General features: G+C 34.0%; 2 protein-coding genes across 3 annotated transcripts in view; one reads left to right on the top strand and one right to left on the bottom strand.

Annotated features, from left to right (window-relative positions):
- Window positions 1-52: 52 nt before the first annotated feature.
- LOC144856037 (protein kinase C delta type-like) overlaps window positions 53-17,930 on the bottom strand; it is a 33,919-nt gene continuing 16,041 nt past the window's right edge. For both annotated transcript variants that reach the window (XM_078714015.1, XM_078714016.1), the window contains 13 exons: window positions 12,899-12,933; window positions 11,816-11,901; window positions 11,422-11,551; window positions 11,094-11,191; window positions 10,660-10,742; window positions 9,361-9,514; window positions 8,650-8,823; window positions 8,424-8,515; window positions 5,349-5,550; window positions 4,876-5,064; window positions 4,122-4,250; window positions 3,738-3,952; window positions 53-2,632 (listed from right to left, as the gene is read on the bottom strand). In XM_078714015.1, coding sequence (XP_078570141.1) covers window positions 3,809-3,952; window positions 4,122-4,250; window positions 4,876-5,064; window positions 5,349-5,550; window positions 8,424-8,515; window positions 8,650-8,823; window positions 9,361-9,514; window positions 10,660-10,742; window positions 11,094-11,191; window positions 11,422-11,551; window positions 11,816-11,901; window positions 12,899-12,933 — 1,516 coding nt within the window. In that variant the 3' untranslated portion in view covers window positions 53-2,632; window positions 3,738-3,808. The remainder of the gene's footprint in view (window positions 2,633-3,737; window positions 3,953-4,121; window positions 4,251-4,875; window positions 5,065-5,348; window positions 5,551-8,423; window positions 8,516-8,649; window positions 8,824-9,360; window positions 9,515-10,659; window positions 10,743-11,093; window positions 11,192-11,421; window positions 11,552-11,815; window positions 11,902-12,898; window positions 12,934-17,930) is intronic.
- Window positions 14,126-16,203, top strand: LOC144856038 (uncharacterized). The gene is made up of 3 exons (XM_078714017.1): window positions 14,126-14,762; window positions 14,859-14,965; window positions 15,207-16,203. The coding sequence occupies exons 1-3, from the start codon at window positions 14,327-14,329 to the stop codon at window positions 16,113-16,115; spliced, it is 1,452 nt and encodes a 483-aa protein (XP_078570143.1). The 5' UTR covers window positions 14,126-14,326; the 3' UTR covers window positions 16,116-16,203.

Genomic DNA, 17,930 nt, shown 5'->3' with positions numbered 1-17,930 from the left:
TACAAACAGTACTTATATATATGTGGTAGAAATGTTGTAAAATACTTGTTTATGAAAAATATTAAATATTATTATACAAAAAGTCAAGTTGATGTATATTATTTTATACAAATTATGATATTAAACATTTAGCAGGGTAGGATCCAGAATCCAGAAATGGGAGGGTGGGAGAAGAAACGTTAATCCTTGAGGGTCAAAATGCTCTTATTGGCTTGCACCACCATGATTGGACCATCCAAGGTGTTTATTATCAAATACATAAAAAGGTCTTTCTGTAGCTGCCATTGTGGATGTGCCATTGTGGATGTGCCCTAGCGGATGTGCCCTAGCATCCTGTCTGGATCTGTTTCTCTTTATGCTTTTAATTATAATACATAGTTTGCTGGCACTAAACATAAAACAAAATGTAAAAAAGACAACTACAAAAGGCAATAAATCACAAACACTAATACTGCAATACTGTATTCTTTACAATTAATGATTTTTCACAAACTTTGGTCAATTCTTCGTTTTATGTAAATGATATAAGTACAGTTTGAAAAATACATAAATTGCATTTCTATTAATATGTAAGAAAAAGGGAAAACTTTATACAGTTTAACCATGGAGGTATAAAATAGATAATAATTATTTTATACCTCCATGGTTTAACTAATTCTATACAAACTTTAATGATATGTACAGAGTAAACCTTTTTATTTTCCCACATCCTAAAATAAATTTAAGTAAAATAAATATTAAGTGAAAGTTTGTTTAATAATAACACTAGAAAATATGAGTAATCTCAGAAAAGGTTAGTATGTAAAGTAGGTGTTGCATTCTCACAATGTATGTATCATTAAATTGTTCTTAAAATAGTACGTCTCATAATTTACACCAAGTACAAATTTTAACCCACAATAGCACATACAGTACAGTTGCTCATTTGGTTCCATATGTAAAACAACAGTTCCACTGAACTATATTGTTTTGGCCCAGCCAGTTGTCTTAATGCTATTACTCAATCCATAATACATCTTGGTTCACACTTCATAATTTGCTACAAATTATTCATTTAATTCCATTATTTAATTATATTGCTATGTTATATCTCTAATTTATATATTTTTATACAATCACAAAATCCCACCACCAATTTTTTGTAAATTGTATTCCTTTCTATAAGCATAACAAATTTAAAATATTTATTTATGATATGATGAAAAATTATTTAATTTATCATTAAAATTGTATTTATTTTTATAGTTACTAGTATCTATATAAAATTGTCAAAAATAATTATTTATAATGTAACTTTTTCAATTTGAATAACTTTATGACCGAATAACATTGCATTGTTTTTACTATTTATACATATATACAGTGTTATTGATGGTAGAAAAATTGACAGTTGAACCTGCCTAAGCAGACACCTGTCATAAGACACTTGTATGTGGACAAGTCCCAGTATTGTCTGTTGTTTCTCCCTTTAACATTTTTTGCATGATTTACCTCCTGTAAGCAACCACTAAACAAGTCACACAATTTATAAAATAATTACTGAAAATCATATGAACGAATTAATTGATCTTTGTATAAATAAATTATTGTGGCTGGAAAACTGAGAGGTCATGAACGATAGCAATGAAGCAAGGTACAAACGTTGGGCCTGTTTTGGACAAACGTCTCAGCAGTGCTTACGGAAGGTTCAACTGTTTTTTTTATTTAACTGGAATTTTATGCTTCAGTTCAACATTAGATAAATTCTCATACCTGTCCAAAAATGTTTACTAAATGTTTGTTGAAGAAAGAATTGTTTAAAAAAACTGACCTTTCTAATCATCTAAGGCACTATTTTAAATTCAGAGTTTATTACAATACTTAAGCTTATGGTTTATTATCAATATAATCAAATAAAAGCACTAGTGGCTAACAAAAAATGCTTTTAATCATGGATAAACTCATTCTTCCAAGTTTACATAATTCTGTGTAATTTCATATAAAAGTCAAAATAAATACTGTAAAATATATTTTATAAAGCCACAAAAACAAATTGTACAATTTAAACTTATGCCAGCTTAATTACTGAATTGAGGTCAACATCTCATATGAAATTTTATTTTGGCATTTTCCCCAAAACTCTGCCAACTATGTTGTGTATATATATGGCTAAAAACAAGCCATGGTTGTTCTCTATTCAAACATTCTTTGCTTTAAAGTTTGTGATTTACAAATTAGGCCCAAAATTGTTTGTTTCCTGCCAACTACTGTCACTATCAAGATTTTCCGTTTCCATTCCATTATTTTACATCACTTAATTAACCTGTAATATCAATTTTCTATGTTCAATTTCATCTTGTTTTTCTGTCTGTTTTTAATGAATTATATTTTTTATCTTTTTTTATATCAAGATTTTAATCAGTCTGTTAGTGGTGATGATTCGCTGTTGGTTTGGAATGAATGAAATAAAATAAATTAATAAAATGTTTGTTTTAAAAACGTCAGTGTGCATTAATTTGAAGAAAAAATATGCTACATTTCTCCCCTTTGCATCATAACAATATTCTGCATTAAAACTTGTTTTAAACTTGACAGCAACCAAATTTCACAAAGATCTAATAAAGCCATCAGTGACACAGTGCAGCTCCTATTTCTATCATCATCCATCTAAGGCCCTGTTCAGACCCATGGCGTTAGACCGTTTTAGCGTACGACGCTAAAAGAATGTGTGTCTGAACAGTTGGGGATTAGCGTACAACGCGTTGTACAACGGTTGTAACGTTGTAGTGGAAAACGGTTGATAGTACCGTTTTAGCGTACGACGCTACTGTAAGTCAACGTTGTATCCAATCAGAACGTTTCCTGTTATGACGCGAAACAAGGTTTGACCTAGGCTGACATCTTGTATCGTCAATGTGTGAGAGATGGATTTCAACAACAAAACGGCCAGAATAAATAATGCCTAACTTAACTAGGCTACAAATACAACTGTTAAAAAAAACTAGGCTACAAACTACATGTATCAATTGATTACCATTATATTTTCTAACAAATGAAATAAATAAATGCACCTTGTATTTAAACATAGTGACTACGATCCCGTCCCCTTTTAGGCCTAGCTAAGAGCCATTCACGCATTTCATTCAAGCTAAAAACTAGCGTGGTGGGACATCAAGTCACTCATTCATATATACAAGGCAGACTAGACTGGACAAGTTTAATGCTGAAAACCCCCTAACTCCTAAAAAATTCAGTAAACAAACAAGGGGAGCTGTGTCATTTTTATTAGCAAGTTAAGGTTTTTTTTTTAACTGACTGGTCTGGACTAATCACAATCAATTTTTTCCACCCACATGGTTAACACAATCTCCATCTTCATCATTAGGAGGCCTGCTTTATTTTCGTAACACAAGAGCCTGGGGAAAATGTTTTTTTTACTACAAAATAAAACAATAGAAACAGAAATTTGGCTTTACTATATTTTTCTTAAATAAATGCTGAGGTATGTTTTATTTACGGCAAATTTTGTCATAATTGTAGGGCTGAGATCTAGGCCTATATACAGTGGAAATAATGATGAAAACACGTGGGTAAGAGCACATGAATATGCAACTAGAACCAACCTGAATGACGCACTTCCGTTGTAACGATAATCGTACGCTATGGGTCTGAACACCTCAATTTTTTCTCTGCGGTTTGTAATGTGACCTTGCTAGTAACGTTGTACGCTAAAACGGTCTAACGCCATGGGTCTGAACATAGCCTTATAAACTGCTGTGTATGAATACTAGTAGCCTTAATTGATAGCAGAGCCAAGTTGTTGGTATTACTACTGCATCTGTGGGTTTGTGAATGAGAAACCTCTAAATTGCTTCTGATTGATGGACTCCACAATCTTCTTGTCTGTTGGCGTTAGCTGCACTTTCTCCATTGTGAATTCTGGATCAAAATTACTAGCATCTGATGCGGATTTCTATATAAAAAACATATTTAAGATTAATCTAAATTGAAGAAAAAAACAAACAAAAAAAGCAATAGAGATGCAAATTAAACAATAAACTTTTGTAATTATCTCAATTCCTTCATTAGAATAAATTAAATACTTCAGTACGAAAGTTGGAAAAGCAAAAAAAATGTCTTACAATTTTAGGTTTAAATGGTGGTGGTATTTCTCGTTTCTCCAGTCTACCAAAGTCCATGGAACGGAAGAATACATGATTTCGAATGGGTTCTTTGATTCCAAGACGTTGAGTTGGATCTCGGTCAAGCAGCTAAAAAAAAAATTATTAAACAATACTAGTGTAAATAATTGGGTAGAGTGAGAAAATATAGCACCCTCTGTAATTTTGCCAACCATATTAGGAAAAATAGTACCTTCTTCAGGATATGAAATTATGTATGTACTTTCATAGGTTGTAACCAGCCAATCACAGCCTTACATGCTGCGACTTACCTTTAAAGAATAATTAGTGACCATTTAACTCTGAGAATCTTTTCTTTGATTAATAAATTTGAACCATGGTTACTAATACTAAAGGACTAGCCAACTATTTAAAAAATCACTGTAAACTGCCCTCTACTGACTAGTATTGAAGTTAAAAGATGAGTAATTTCAAAATACAAGCCCCTTATTGGCTATGATGACTTATTTTTTCCTCAAGGAAAAAACTATAAATAAAGCAGGAACATAACCTTTCTATGTTTAAGCTTCTATACTAAATCCTCTCTTTTAAAAAATATAAAGTAATTGATGAGTTTCAAACCAGCCACAAAGGAAACCAATGTAAATAACTATATTCTTCTATAATTGATTCAGAAAAAAAACTATGTTTTCTGCCATAACACTTTGGTAAAAAACAAAATGCATCAAAGAAAAGAAGAAAATGTAGCATTTACCTTACTAATGCACTTAAGAGCATCCTCACTAAGCCATTTAGGATAATATGGTAGATCATGTAGAATAGAGTCAAACAATTGGTCTTCATCATCACCATGGAATGGAGATTGACCAATCAGCATTTCATATAACAGAACGCCAAATGACCACCAATCCACAGATGAACCGTATTTATGTCCACGAAGAATCTATACAAAAATTGTATTTTAAAAATTGTTCTTTTATTATGAAATCACTACATATACATTTCAATAATTACAAATTGAAATTATATACTACGTGTATATTCAAGTCAGTCAGTTTTCGCTATGCTTTATAATATAGTCTTTAAAGCCTGTATAGGTTATATCAAATCTTGAATATTGTCAATATTATATGGATGAAAATATTATATTAATAATAAAACATTGGCCTACATCGGTTTTCAGTTGTTTGGTCTGTTTTATGTACACAAAATTATTGAAACACTGACCTCAGGAGCAATGTAATCTGGGGTTCCACAGAAGGTAGTGGCTTTCATATCTCCTGCTATGTTCTGCTTACACATGCCAAAGTCTGCAATCTTAATATGACCATCCTTATCAAGTAAAACATTATCCAATTTCAAGTCACGGTAGATTATACCACGTTGATGTAGGAACTGTAGGCCACAGATAATTTCAGCTCCATAGAATCTACATTGTGAGAAAGAATTATATAGGGTAAATTACAACCAAGTTGGGCAAACAAAGAGAAATCTCTCTTTAACAAGCACCACATTACCCCACACATATAATGGCTTTCATTGAGTGTTCAGACAGAGTGAAGAGAAATCTGAAATAATCATACCTTAGTTCAACCCGGCCTATTCTGGCTATTACATTGTTAAGGCAATAAACTCTTTTGTCTTTATAAATCATAAGTTGTATATATATGGTGCCTTTAATTTAATGTAGAATACTACTTGACCCCACTATTTCCATGTAGCATTTGACACCTCTATTCCATCACACACTACTTTACCCATTATTCCATCACACACTACTTGACCCCACTATTTCCATGTAGCATTTGATTCCTCTATTCCATCACACACTACTTGACCCGATTATTTCCATGTAGCATTTGACACCTCTATTCCATCACACACTACTTGACCCCACTATTTCCATGTAGCATTTGATACCTCTATTCCATCACACACTACTTTACCCATTATTCCATCACACACTACTTGACCCCACTATTTCCATGTAGCATTTGATTCCTCTATTCCATCACACACTACTTGACCCCACTATTTCCATGTAGCATTTGACACCTCTATTCCATCACACACTACTTGACCCGATTATTTCCATGTAGCATTTGACACCTCTATTCCATCACACACTACTTTACCCATTATTCCATCACACACTACTTGACCCCACTATTTCCATGTAGCATTTGACACCTCTATTCCATCACACACTACTTTACCCATTATTCCATCACACACTACTTGACCCCACTATTTCCATGTAGCATTTGATTCCTCTATTCCATCACACACTACATGATCCCACTATTTCCATGTAGCATTTGACACCTCTATTCCATCACACACTACTTTACCCATTATTCCATCACACACTACTTGGCCCCACTATTTCCATGTAGCATTTGATTCCTCTATTCCATCACACACTACATGATCCCACTATTTCCATGTAGCATTTGACACCTCTATTCCATCACACACTACTTGACCCGATTATTTCCATGTAGCATTTGACACCTCTATTCCATCACACACTACTTGACCCCACTATTTCCATGTAGCATTTGACACCTCTATTCCATCACACACTACTTTACCCATTATTCCATCACACACTACTTGACCCCACTATTTCCATGTAGCATTTGATTCCTCTATTCCATCACACACTACATGATCCCACTATTTCCATGTAGCATTTGATTCCTCTATTCCATCACACACTACTTGACCCCACTATTTCCATGTAGCATTTGACACCTCTATTCCATCACACACTACTTTACCCATTATTCCATCACACACTACTTGACCCCACTATTTCCATGTAGCATTTGATTCCTCTATTCCATCACACACTACATGATCCCACTATTTCCATGTAGCATTTGATACCTCTATTCCATCACACACTACTTGACCCGATTATTTCCATGTAGCATTTGACACCTCTATTCCATCACACACTACTTGACCCCACTATTTCCATGTAGCATTTGATACCTCTATTCCATCACACACTACTTTACCCATTATTCCATCACACACTACTTGACCCCACTATTTCCATGTAGCATTTGATTCCTCTATTCCATCACACACTACTTGACCCCACTATTTCCATGTAGCATTTGACACCTCTATTCCATCACACACTACTTTACCCATTATTCCATCACACACTACTTGACCCCACTATTTCCATGTAGCATTTGATTCCTCTATTCCATCACACACTACATGACCCCACTATTTCCATGTAGCATTTGATACCTCTATTCCATCACACACTACTTGACCCGATTATTTCCATGTAGCATTTGACACCTCTATTCCATCACACACTACTTGACCCCACTATTTCCATGTAGCTTTGATACCTCTATTCCATCACACACTACTTGACCTGATTATTTCCATGTACCATTTGACACCTCTATTCCATCGCACTACTTGACCCGATTATTTCCATGTAGCATTTGACACCTCTATTCCATCGCACTACTTGACCCCACTATTTCCATGTAGCATTTGATACCTTTATTCTATCACACACTACTTGACCCGATTATTACCATGTAGCATTTTACATCTCTATTTCATCGCATACTACTTGACCCCACTATTTCCATGTAGCATTTGATACCTCTATTCCATCACACACTACTTTACCCATTATTCCATCACACACTACTTGACCCCACTATTTCCATGTAGCATTTGATTCCTCTATTCCATCACACACTACTTGACCCCACTATTTCCATGTAGCATTTGACACCTCTATTCCATCACACACTACTTTACCCATTATTCCATCACACACTACTTGACCCCACTATTTCCATGTAGCATTTGATTCCTCTATTCCATCACACACTACATGACCCCACTATTTCCATGTAGCATTTGATACCTCTATTCCATCACACACTACTTGACCCGATTATTTCCATGTAGCATTTGACACCTCTATTCCATCACACACTACTTGACCCCACTATTTCCATGTAGCTTTGATACCTCTATTCCATCACACACTACTTGACCTGATTATTTCCATGTACCATTTGACACCTCTATTCCATCGCACTACTTGACCCGATTATTTCCATGTAGCATTTGACACCTCTATTCCATCGCACTACTTGACCCCACTATTTCCATGTAGCATTTGATACCTTTATTCTATCACACACTACTTGACCCGATTATTACCATGTAGCATTTTACATCTCTATTTCATCGCATACTACTTGACCATGTAGCATTTGACCTTAGCGAAAACACAAACATTAAACTAACCTTGCTCGTTTCTCATCAAATTTCAAAGATTGTTGAATATGAAACATTAGATCTCCTCCATTTAGATATTCCATTACAAAAAATAAATGATCCTAAAATACAGTAAAAATAAGTGTAAGATTGAATTTTAATTAATAAATTGTGATGCACACATACACAAGTCTTAAATATACAGAAACAGAGTTTATATTATTCCTATATAAAAATGGAATAGAAAACAACTTACTTTGCTTTGGAATGTACAGAACAGATGAGTTAAAAATGGATGGTGCCAGGCCAGGCCCAAAACCTGCCTTTCAACCATTGTACATTCTATATCATCATCCTCCAATACTACGTCCTTCTTTAAAGCTTTGATGGCAAAATACTTCTGACTTCCTTTTAATTGAGCCAACATTACCTTAAAAAAAAAGCACAAAATGTCATAATGTTTTATTTGATAAACCATCACTCAATGCTTTTATAAAATATACACAATAATTTTACATAGACTGTATATCAAGTCATACCCTGCAATTCATAGTAGCTACAACTGCACTGCAAAAGAGCTCAACTTCACTCCCAACAAGCTCAACTTCACTCCCAACAAGCTCAACTTCACTCCCAACAAGCTCAACTTCACTCCCAACAAGCTCAACTTCACTCTCAACAAGCTCAACTTCACTCCCAACAAGCTCAACTTCACTCCCAACCAGCTCAACTTCACTCCCAACAAGCTCAACTTCACTCCCAACAAGCTCAACTTCACTCCCAACAAGCTCAACTTCACTCCCAAAAAGCTCAACTTCACTCCCAACAAGCTCAACTTCACTCCCAACAAGCTCAACTTCACTCCCAACAAGCTCAACTTCATTCCCAACAAGCTCAACTTCACTCCCACCAATATAAACACAAATTTATTATTATTCACTAATAAATAAAACATGCAGAAACAAACCTTTCCAAAACTGCCTTTGCCCAAAACCTTCATTAGATGGAACTCCTCTATCCTATAAGTCTTTGTTGGTAAAGTAGCAGCCTGTTGTGCTTCTTCGCCTGCTCCTCTTACTTCACCTGGTGTTGACGTCTCCCACATTGGTTCATATACACCACTAAAGATATTAATTAAATTGATTTTATTAGGTGTGCGTTGCATTTATCCTCTGGCGATAAAGTAGGAAGGACAAGATTTAAAAAAAAACCCTATCCAAGTCCTAGTTCCAACCATTGTTTCTTTAAAAACATAAAGCTTTAATTTTACAATGCATAAAGGAAGAGAACAATCAATAATTAAAAAGAAACAGAAAATATCTAAATTGGGATAAATGATACCTCAGTATAAAGCCAGCTGAAACTGGAACAGAATTTGAATAATAATAACTTGAATATTGAAGTAAAAACAAAAACACTATATAAATAGTACATTTTTAGTTTGAATTGATTGAACAAAGATTTTAGTCCTAAAGACTTTTAAATCAAACTAATTGCAAGAAAATGTTTTTTTAATATAAAATAGGTTCTTTGTACCATACAAAACAAGGGCGTTTTTGGACATTGGGAAGTAACTTAATTTGCATAATTAATAATGTATGAGACATGTTTTTATTTCTAATTTAATTTTCCAAATTTAATCTATTATTCATTCATAATTTATTCATAATTTTGCATTTTCACATTATTATTTATGACTAAATTTTACATAAATTTATTGACTGAAAAATAATTGAAAAAAATTATTCTGATTCAAGTAGTATTTACTTTCATACAATGATTTGATGATTTTTATTTCCCTGAAATAAAGTATTTGGAAATTTCACTAAAGTGGCTATAATAATGGGTCCTCCTAAATACCAAGTCCTATTAATTATAACCAAGCACCACCAGTATAAATTGTAAATAGAGAAATAGGATATAGTAGGATAATAGGATATAGAGTGTTAATTGCATTTTCATCAATAAAAGCATACATTTACAGTGACTGTTTTAGTAAAACATATCGTGTCAATGTTGTATTTGCTGCATATGTCAACGCAAACATACCAGTTGTCGCAATACATGCATTATTGACACATTGTACATTCTCAAGGCTGATTGATTATTTAAAAATGTTTACTCCAAAATTGCTCCCAAAGTATTTAATTGATAAAAATGCATTTAACTCTAACTAACTAACTATCTACTGGTAGGGCTTGGTGTGGCTTAGTATTTAGGATCACTCATATTAATAGCCAATTGAAGTAAGAAATGAAAAACTTACTCATCATCTTCATCCTCAGAATCTGGATCTCCAATCACATGAGCATCATGGGAATGTTGGTGTCTGCTACCAGCTTGCTTCCTCTAAACAAATTTAACAAAATTTGTAATTAAGTGATTGGCCAAGCAGTTAAAACAGTGGAACCGTATTCCATAGCTATAACACTGTCAAGGGTGCAAGGCTCACTTGCTCCATGTTTCTGGTGGTAGAATGAGACTTCTCAAATAAGGACTATTAATATTAGAAGTCCAGTGTGCACTTTAAAGAACCTAGTACGTCTTTCGAGATGAGTAAGGCATACCCCAATGTAATGGCTAACATAGCCACTGTCGTGGACAGATGAGCTAGAATCGACCGCATTCCTTAGGTGAGAAGCATGTAGTTAAAAAGATTGTTGGAATGGCGCTATATAAACCATGATTTTCAAAACTAACCTCAACTGCTTGCATTGCTTCAGCCAACAGTTTTTGGTTGACACCACATAGATTAGGAGCATTCTTACGGCATTTATGATGAATGTTCACATTACAGTCTAAAAGAGTTTGCAATATAGAAATATTTAAATATATTTAAAAACCACAAGAGAGTATACCTCGCATGGACATTAACTCAATCAGAATATAAACAAAAATAAACTTTTAATTTTCACTTTCACTTATTCATAGGAAAAACCTAATAAAACAACAATTGGAAAATATAAAACTATAATACACAAAACAGGGTGAACATTTGATCACTATTAAAAACAGATATTATTAATACCTTCACATTTTAGGCCTTGTTTAAAAAGTCCAAACAGCATGGAGCCACAGTGATCACAAAATGTGGGGCTCAGGTATGTGTGAACCTTCAACTTATGTGGCATGTTGATATTAAATCGCTCCTTAAGTTTCTAAAAAAAAAATAGATTTTTAATCAATAATTAATAAAAATAAAAATATGGAAGTAGCTAGCAGCATGTCTGTAATTTAATATTGACTGTACATATATTGTAATGTAAAGTTATTCTAAATATTGCACGGTCAACCATGCCGATGGAATGGATAATTAACGCCAGCAATATAAAAAACTTTAAACTACACACTGATAGCTTTCTAAAGAAAACACAGAAGAAATATCAAGCTTAGATAAAAAGTTTTAAACATGAGATGTTTACTTTAGTATGAGCACTTTCCACACCGGCTCCAGGACAACCTGTGAGTACCTTCTGATAACATCGTCGATGAACGGCAAGTGTACAAACTAATAAACAAAAAAACAAAAAATATAATTAAAAAAAATAAACAACTAAATCTACTAAAATTAATCCCAAACAATTTTTTATGTTTGGAATGTTGCACAAAATTGCCATCAAAACAATAAATTATTCACTATAATTATAAATATAATTATTTATTCATTATTTTAAAGATGTATTGTTTCCAAAAAACATGTAAAATGAAGATTAATAAAAAAAGACTTTGAATGGGCCATTTTGCTGTTTTAAATTTAATCACTTCCGTAGAAAAAGATTGTTTTGTCCTACACAGATTCGTCCCAAGTTTTATTTCTATATATACAGTATGTTTCTCTTAATATGCCATGTAGTATCTCTAGTATATTTTAACTGTATCTATTGACATTATGTTTAAATATGTTCACATACATATTTTAGCTTTAACATTGACATTAACATTGTTTTTGATTTTAATCATTCATACATGCTATATGTGTTCATCACTTTTTCATTATTAACTCTGAACACATAACTTAACATTATATTTTACAGTATGTATCTATTTTGTTTTATCTACTGTGTAAACAGTGTTTACATACATACTTTAGCTTTCATTTTTTAATAGGTTAATTAACATTATTTTCAACATTAAATTCAACAAAAACATGGGGACAATTGCTGTTTTAGAGTCTTTCTTTTTTTGCTTAAAAAATTGAACTGCATATAGAAATTTAGATTACAATTTATTTTTATTGGGTTGACCAACTAGCATGGTATTTAGCACATAATTGGTCTTTCATTGCCATTTATATTTCTACTCCGTCTGTTTTGTACTTTTGAATAAATAAATATAAATAAATAATAAAAATAACAATGCTGTTATTGTTTTCATTAATTATATGACAATCAATTTTCATTTATGAATTTCAAATTAAAAAAAAAGATATAATATAAAAAAAATGAAATTTTTATCTTTAATAAAGAAAAGTAATTAAAGTAGAAATGAATTGATTATATACTCACTCATGCACATATAACCTTGCTTGCCAACCACACCCCTGAAAACAACAAGCAGTTTACAATTATCATCCTGTTGGTGCAGCACCTGCTGCTTATTTGTGTTTGAATCTAACCCCTAGCCATCAAATCTAACTCATACCTCTAGCCCAGTTATCTGCAGTTTGTGTGTTTGAGTCCCACCCGAAAATGTTTTCTCAAATGTTTTTAGCATTAGCAATACAATTGCGTCAGAGTAGGGCAAATCTGACCAAATTAAAGCTTGTTACATTATCATATGAGTAGTAATGCCAGGTTTAAGCTGGTTGTACATGCGACTATTCTTACATTGGAAAATCACAGAAATTGAAAATATTTAAGAGAGCCAGTCACTAAAAATCAAACATTAGGTGGCAAGGGTCAAAATTTCGAATTGTCTCATATTTTGCACATTGGTAGACCTTGATGTAAGTAAACCTGATGTGTAGTTTGTTTGGTAAAATATCGCTTAGTTTTCGAGAAAATCGAAAAATAACGATTTTCGGCCAATTTTGTTAATTTTTGGTGTATAATTTACATTAAGTTTAACAGCCTCTGGAAGCCAAATGTAGCAACCTAGCGTTTTAATATTTTACACTTACGTTAACTAGCATCTTGACAATAATTTAGTAAAGTTTCAAAAAATTTGATGAAATTTTAAGATTTTTACTAATTAATTACTAATTAGCATATATAAAACTCTTAAAAAGTAGGTTAAAAACAAACGCGTTTTTTTTCATGTGCGACGAATTTTTTTTAAATAAAAAAATCATCAATCTAAAGTTTAGATACTAATATTTATGAATCAAGTAAAAACAATTTGGGGAAACTATTTTGCGCTCCGCGCCAGAGCCACAAAGTTGTAAGAAATTCAAAGATTTTATCTGTCGGCAAGATCAATCAGATGTACCTATTGTTATCTATTTAGCAATCTAAGTCGCTTTGAGCTAAACTTTTATTACGCGAAACAAAATTGAAAGATAAACTGAAAGTTCCTGGAATAATTTTGAATTAAGTTGCAATTTAAACACAAACTAAAAAATACGTTTCTGGTAAAATTTCAATTACTAATCAATATACAAAATTAAGCAATTAACTAAAAATCACTCGCTTATTCTTTGTCGAACCACATTATTATAAATTATTCCATCCTCTCATAGTTTATAGGATAAAACTGAAAAACACATTTTTTTAAACTTGTTATCGTTTTCCTGTTTGTCGAACCTGGTCGAACTTACTCAACGAGAATGTTTCAAAACATTAACCACAGTAGACAAAACACTTTACTGCATATATTCGATAGACAACGATATCTTCATTGGCGTTGACAACGGAACTGATTTGTTATCCATTTTAGTTTATGTCTTACAATGTAAAGACGTGTTGAAAATAATTTTTATATATACTTATTGTCTGATGGCTTTAAGTTCAAACAAGATGGAGATTTCATGTTCTTTTAAATCGGTTGTTGGCGGAGCTTGTGGATTCGATAGAAAAGACCGCAAACAGAGCACTGAAGTCCTACCTTTACAAGCATGCCAGAAGGAAATCGCTGCACACAGACACATGTTTAGGTTTACGGGCATCGATAGTGAGGTAGACCTAATTCTTAGTCGAGCAGCCATGTTTACCTTGCCCGCTGATATACATAGTTGGACTGTTTGTCCCTTGCATCGATCGGAACTTGGCTTAGGTTGGTCTCGAGGAAATAACAACAGATGTAGAGTGCCGCCTGATCTCTCTAATCACATCCAAAGCAAAGGAAAGGGACCCAAGTGCGATAGGGGTATTAGCAAAGAAGATTCGCAACTAATATTAAAGAAAACAGGAACTTTCCTGCAAGTTGGTTCAGGTAAATATAATTTAATTTTTATATTTTTATATATTTAATGTAATTTAAACTGTTAAACAAAACCCTGTAAGTAAATGTTTTTACGCTTTTTATCAGGTATCTGTTCAACTTGCCGTAAGATGCTGAAGTCATTGTTACCTGTAACCTCGAACACTGAAACAAATAACCCTAGTCTCGTCGATCAGATGAGCGCACTAACAACTGTAAGTTTAAAAAAAACGTACAGTATGACATTTATGAATACGCATTTATTGGCGGAAAGATTAAGTAAATAATGTGTTTCATGTTACTTTGTTCATTTTTTTTCGTATGTTGGTGGTAGGAGGAATATTTTCTGCATTCCCTGCCATTGTCATCATCATTTTATATATATCACGAATCAGTGCGTCAATAATTGAATCAAAGTCAGTAGTAATTTTTTACCAATATTATTCTTATTTTCAGGAAAGTAATAAGGATGAGTTTTACATGCCATTAGCCACTCCAACTTGTCAAACACCGGCGTGTGATGTTATGGATACTCAAATGAGCCTATATCAATTTTGCGATCCAACTTTTGCTTCAGCTACCTCAGAAGATGAATCAATTCAATCTACACCAAGAGAAAAATTAAATGCATTTCTCAATTCAAGGGACGTCAGTCCAATTAAATATCCTTTATCTGCACCGCTGGAGCAAGTTTCAGACCGTACTAAACGTTTCCACATGCGCAAGGCTCGTCAAGTTGTCTCTATGTGCCTGGAAGAAATCGCACCTGGTCAGTCGACTACTCTACTTGAAGGCTTATCAAGTGATAAAACCACAGAAGCTGACGAAAGAACCGATTCTTCTCTATTAGATGCTCTATCAGAATGCTATCTTCATACTAACCACTGGAGTACAAGACGTCAGATTTTATCGATCATGGTTGATAAGGTTACCTTCAAGGAACTGCAGAAATGGATACCTAACTTGACTAGATACCGTTTTAACGTGGCCAAACACCATTTATTGTTACATGGTAGAGGTTCTGTAATTCAACCTCTAAAGAACACTAGAGTATGCGTACAGCCAGGGAAAATTGACCACTTTGTTACCTTTATAACAAGTTCTCAAGTTATACAAGACTTGCCATTTGGAGAAAAAACTCTAAAACTTTCTACAGACAGAGTTATAAAAATCCCAAATGTTGTGCGTAATCTTATCCCAGAACAATGTATTCTTCAATACGAGAGTTACTGTCAAGAGAAGAATTTTCAACCTATGAGCCGCAGTACATTGCGTAGAGTTCTCAGTGTTTGTTCTGCTTCTGTACGCAAATCCTTACAGGGCCTTGATTATATCTCATGCCAATGGTGGAAAAGCCTTCGATGACCTGGAGAACATCGTTGATAAGCTGGGAGATTGCTATGAAATGGGTTTGACTTGGGCCAAACAAACAAACCAAAAACTTAAAGATGCCAAGCGCTACCTAAAAGGTGACTATAAGGTAATAACAATCTTGTTTAAATATCTTGATAACTGCTACAGTATAAATAGAAAAACAATATAATAAAAAAGGCAAAGTAGCGCGTTGTATGTTGCTCAGTAAAGCTGGTTTGGACTGGTTTGGAAAGCGTGGACTTCCGTGGCACATAACGGTCTTGACGAAAAAAAATAAAGATAGAGAGGTACAGATGCTTACGTTTGTGCATATTTTTAAATCTTGCAGTCAGGATAGTACTACTGTTGTGGCAATCATCGACGATGTGTTGAGGCAGCTGCCATCTATTGCACCCGATATACACTCTGTGTATCTGCGTCAAGATAATGCAGGATGCTACCACTCTGCCCTAACATTACTCTCGTTACCAAAGATAGCGAAAGAAACGAAGATCAAAATCCGACGTATTGATTTTTCGGACCCTCAAGGGGGGAAGGGCGCATGTGACCGCAAGGCAGCCCATATCAAAAATCACATGAATAAATATCTTAATTCAGGAAAAGATATTGAAAATCCAGAGCAGATGAAGGCAGCAATTGAGTCCTTTGGAGGCATTCCTGGAGTGAAAGTCATAGTTTGTGCTTTACCTACTGGTACTATTTGTGCAGCAGGGAAATGGAAAGGCGTGAGTCACATCAACAACATAGAGTATGGAAGCAGGTCCATGAAGGTGTGGATGGCGTATGGTATTGGTGCAGGACAAAATCTACTTTTGAGTAAATTCTGTGTGCCCTCGAAACTACCCAATTTAATTCATAACAAGGATACAACGTCTGATCAAAATCAAGTATCATTTATTACAGTAAAAGCAAGAATACAAGCCAAGACATCTCATGAAGAACAAGCTGATATAAATGACGACGAACAAATAGAAAGTGAAGAAAGTCCTGGCACCCCCAGCAAACTGTTCTTTTATCGCGAACAAGGTTGCATTAGGTCATATCAGAGATACTCTTCCCTAGAGAAACACTTAGATTATGAAAATCACAAGAACGCACTAGAACATGAAACACTATATGACAGGGCAATGAAATTATACGCAACACAACTAGAAGAGGGTACTTCTAAAAATCCAGAACCAACAAGAACCAACGATTTGCCACGGTTTGACATTGGCCCCGACCTGCAAATGGGCTGGGCGTTAAAGTCCTCTGCAAAAAAAACCCGATTTTCTGTTCCACAGAAAACCTACCTTATTGATGTTTTTGACGTTGGAGAGCAGACAGGACAGAAAGCTGATCCATGTGATGTCTCACGAGAGATGAGATCGGCCAGGCACAGCGATGGTTCACATCTATTTAGCAAGAGTGAATTTTTAACAGCACAGCAGATTGCAAGTTTTTTCTCACGCTTAGCTAAAAAAAGGAGGACAGATGCAGCCGTTCATGATGATGATGATGACGAAGATGATGATTACGACAGTAATGAAGATGGTGACGAAGTCCAAGAAAATGGAGACGATTCAAAAAAAGAAAGAGAAATTCAAATTTTGTCGCAAACCGTACTGGACACAATAGGCTTACAGCATCCAATAATGTTTGAAAGGCATAATATTTGTGAACTGAAAGCTCAAGAAAAACTCTCCAGATTCTCTTTGCCAATGTTGCAAGAAATGTGTACTTCTCTTGAACTTGATACCACAGATATAACCATAAAGCGCAAGAAGCCATACATTGATTTGCTGGGAAAGCTGGTTTCCACGTGCA

This window comes from Antedon bifida, chromosome 11 (assembly GCF_963402885.1).
Source record: "Antedon bifida chromosome 11, ecAntBifi1.1, whole genome shotgun sequence".
NCBI classification, from domain to species: Eukaryota; Metazoa; Echinodermata; class Crinoidea; order Comatulida; family Antedonidae; genus Antedon; species Antedon bifida.
This window is presented reverse-complemented; position numbering and strand designations above follow the sequence as displayed.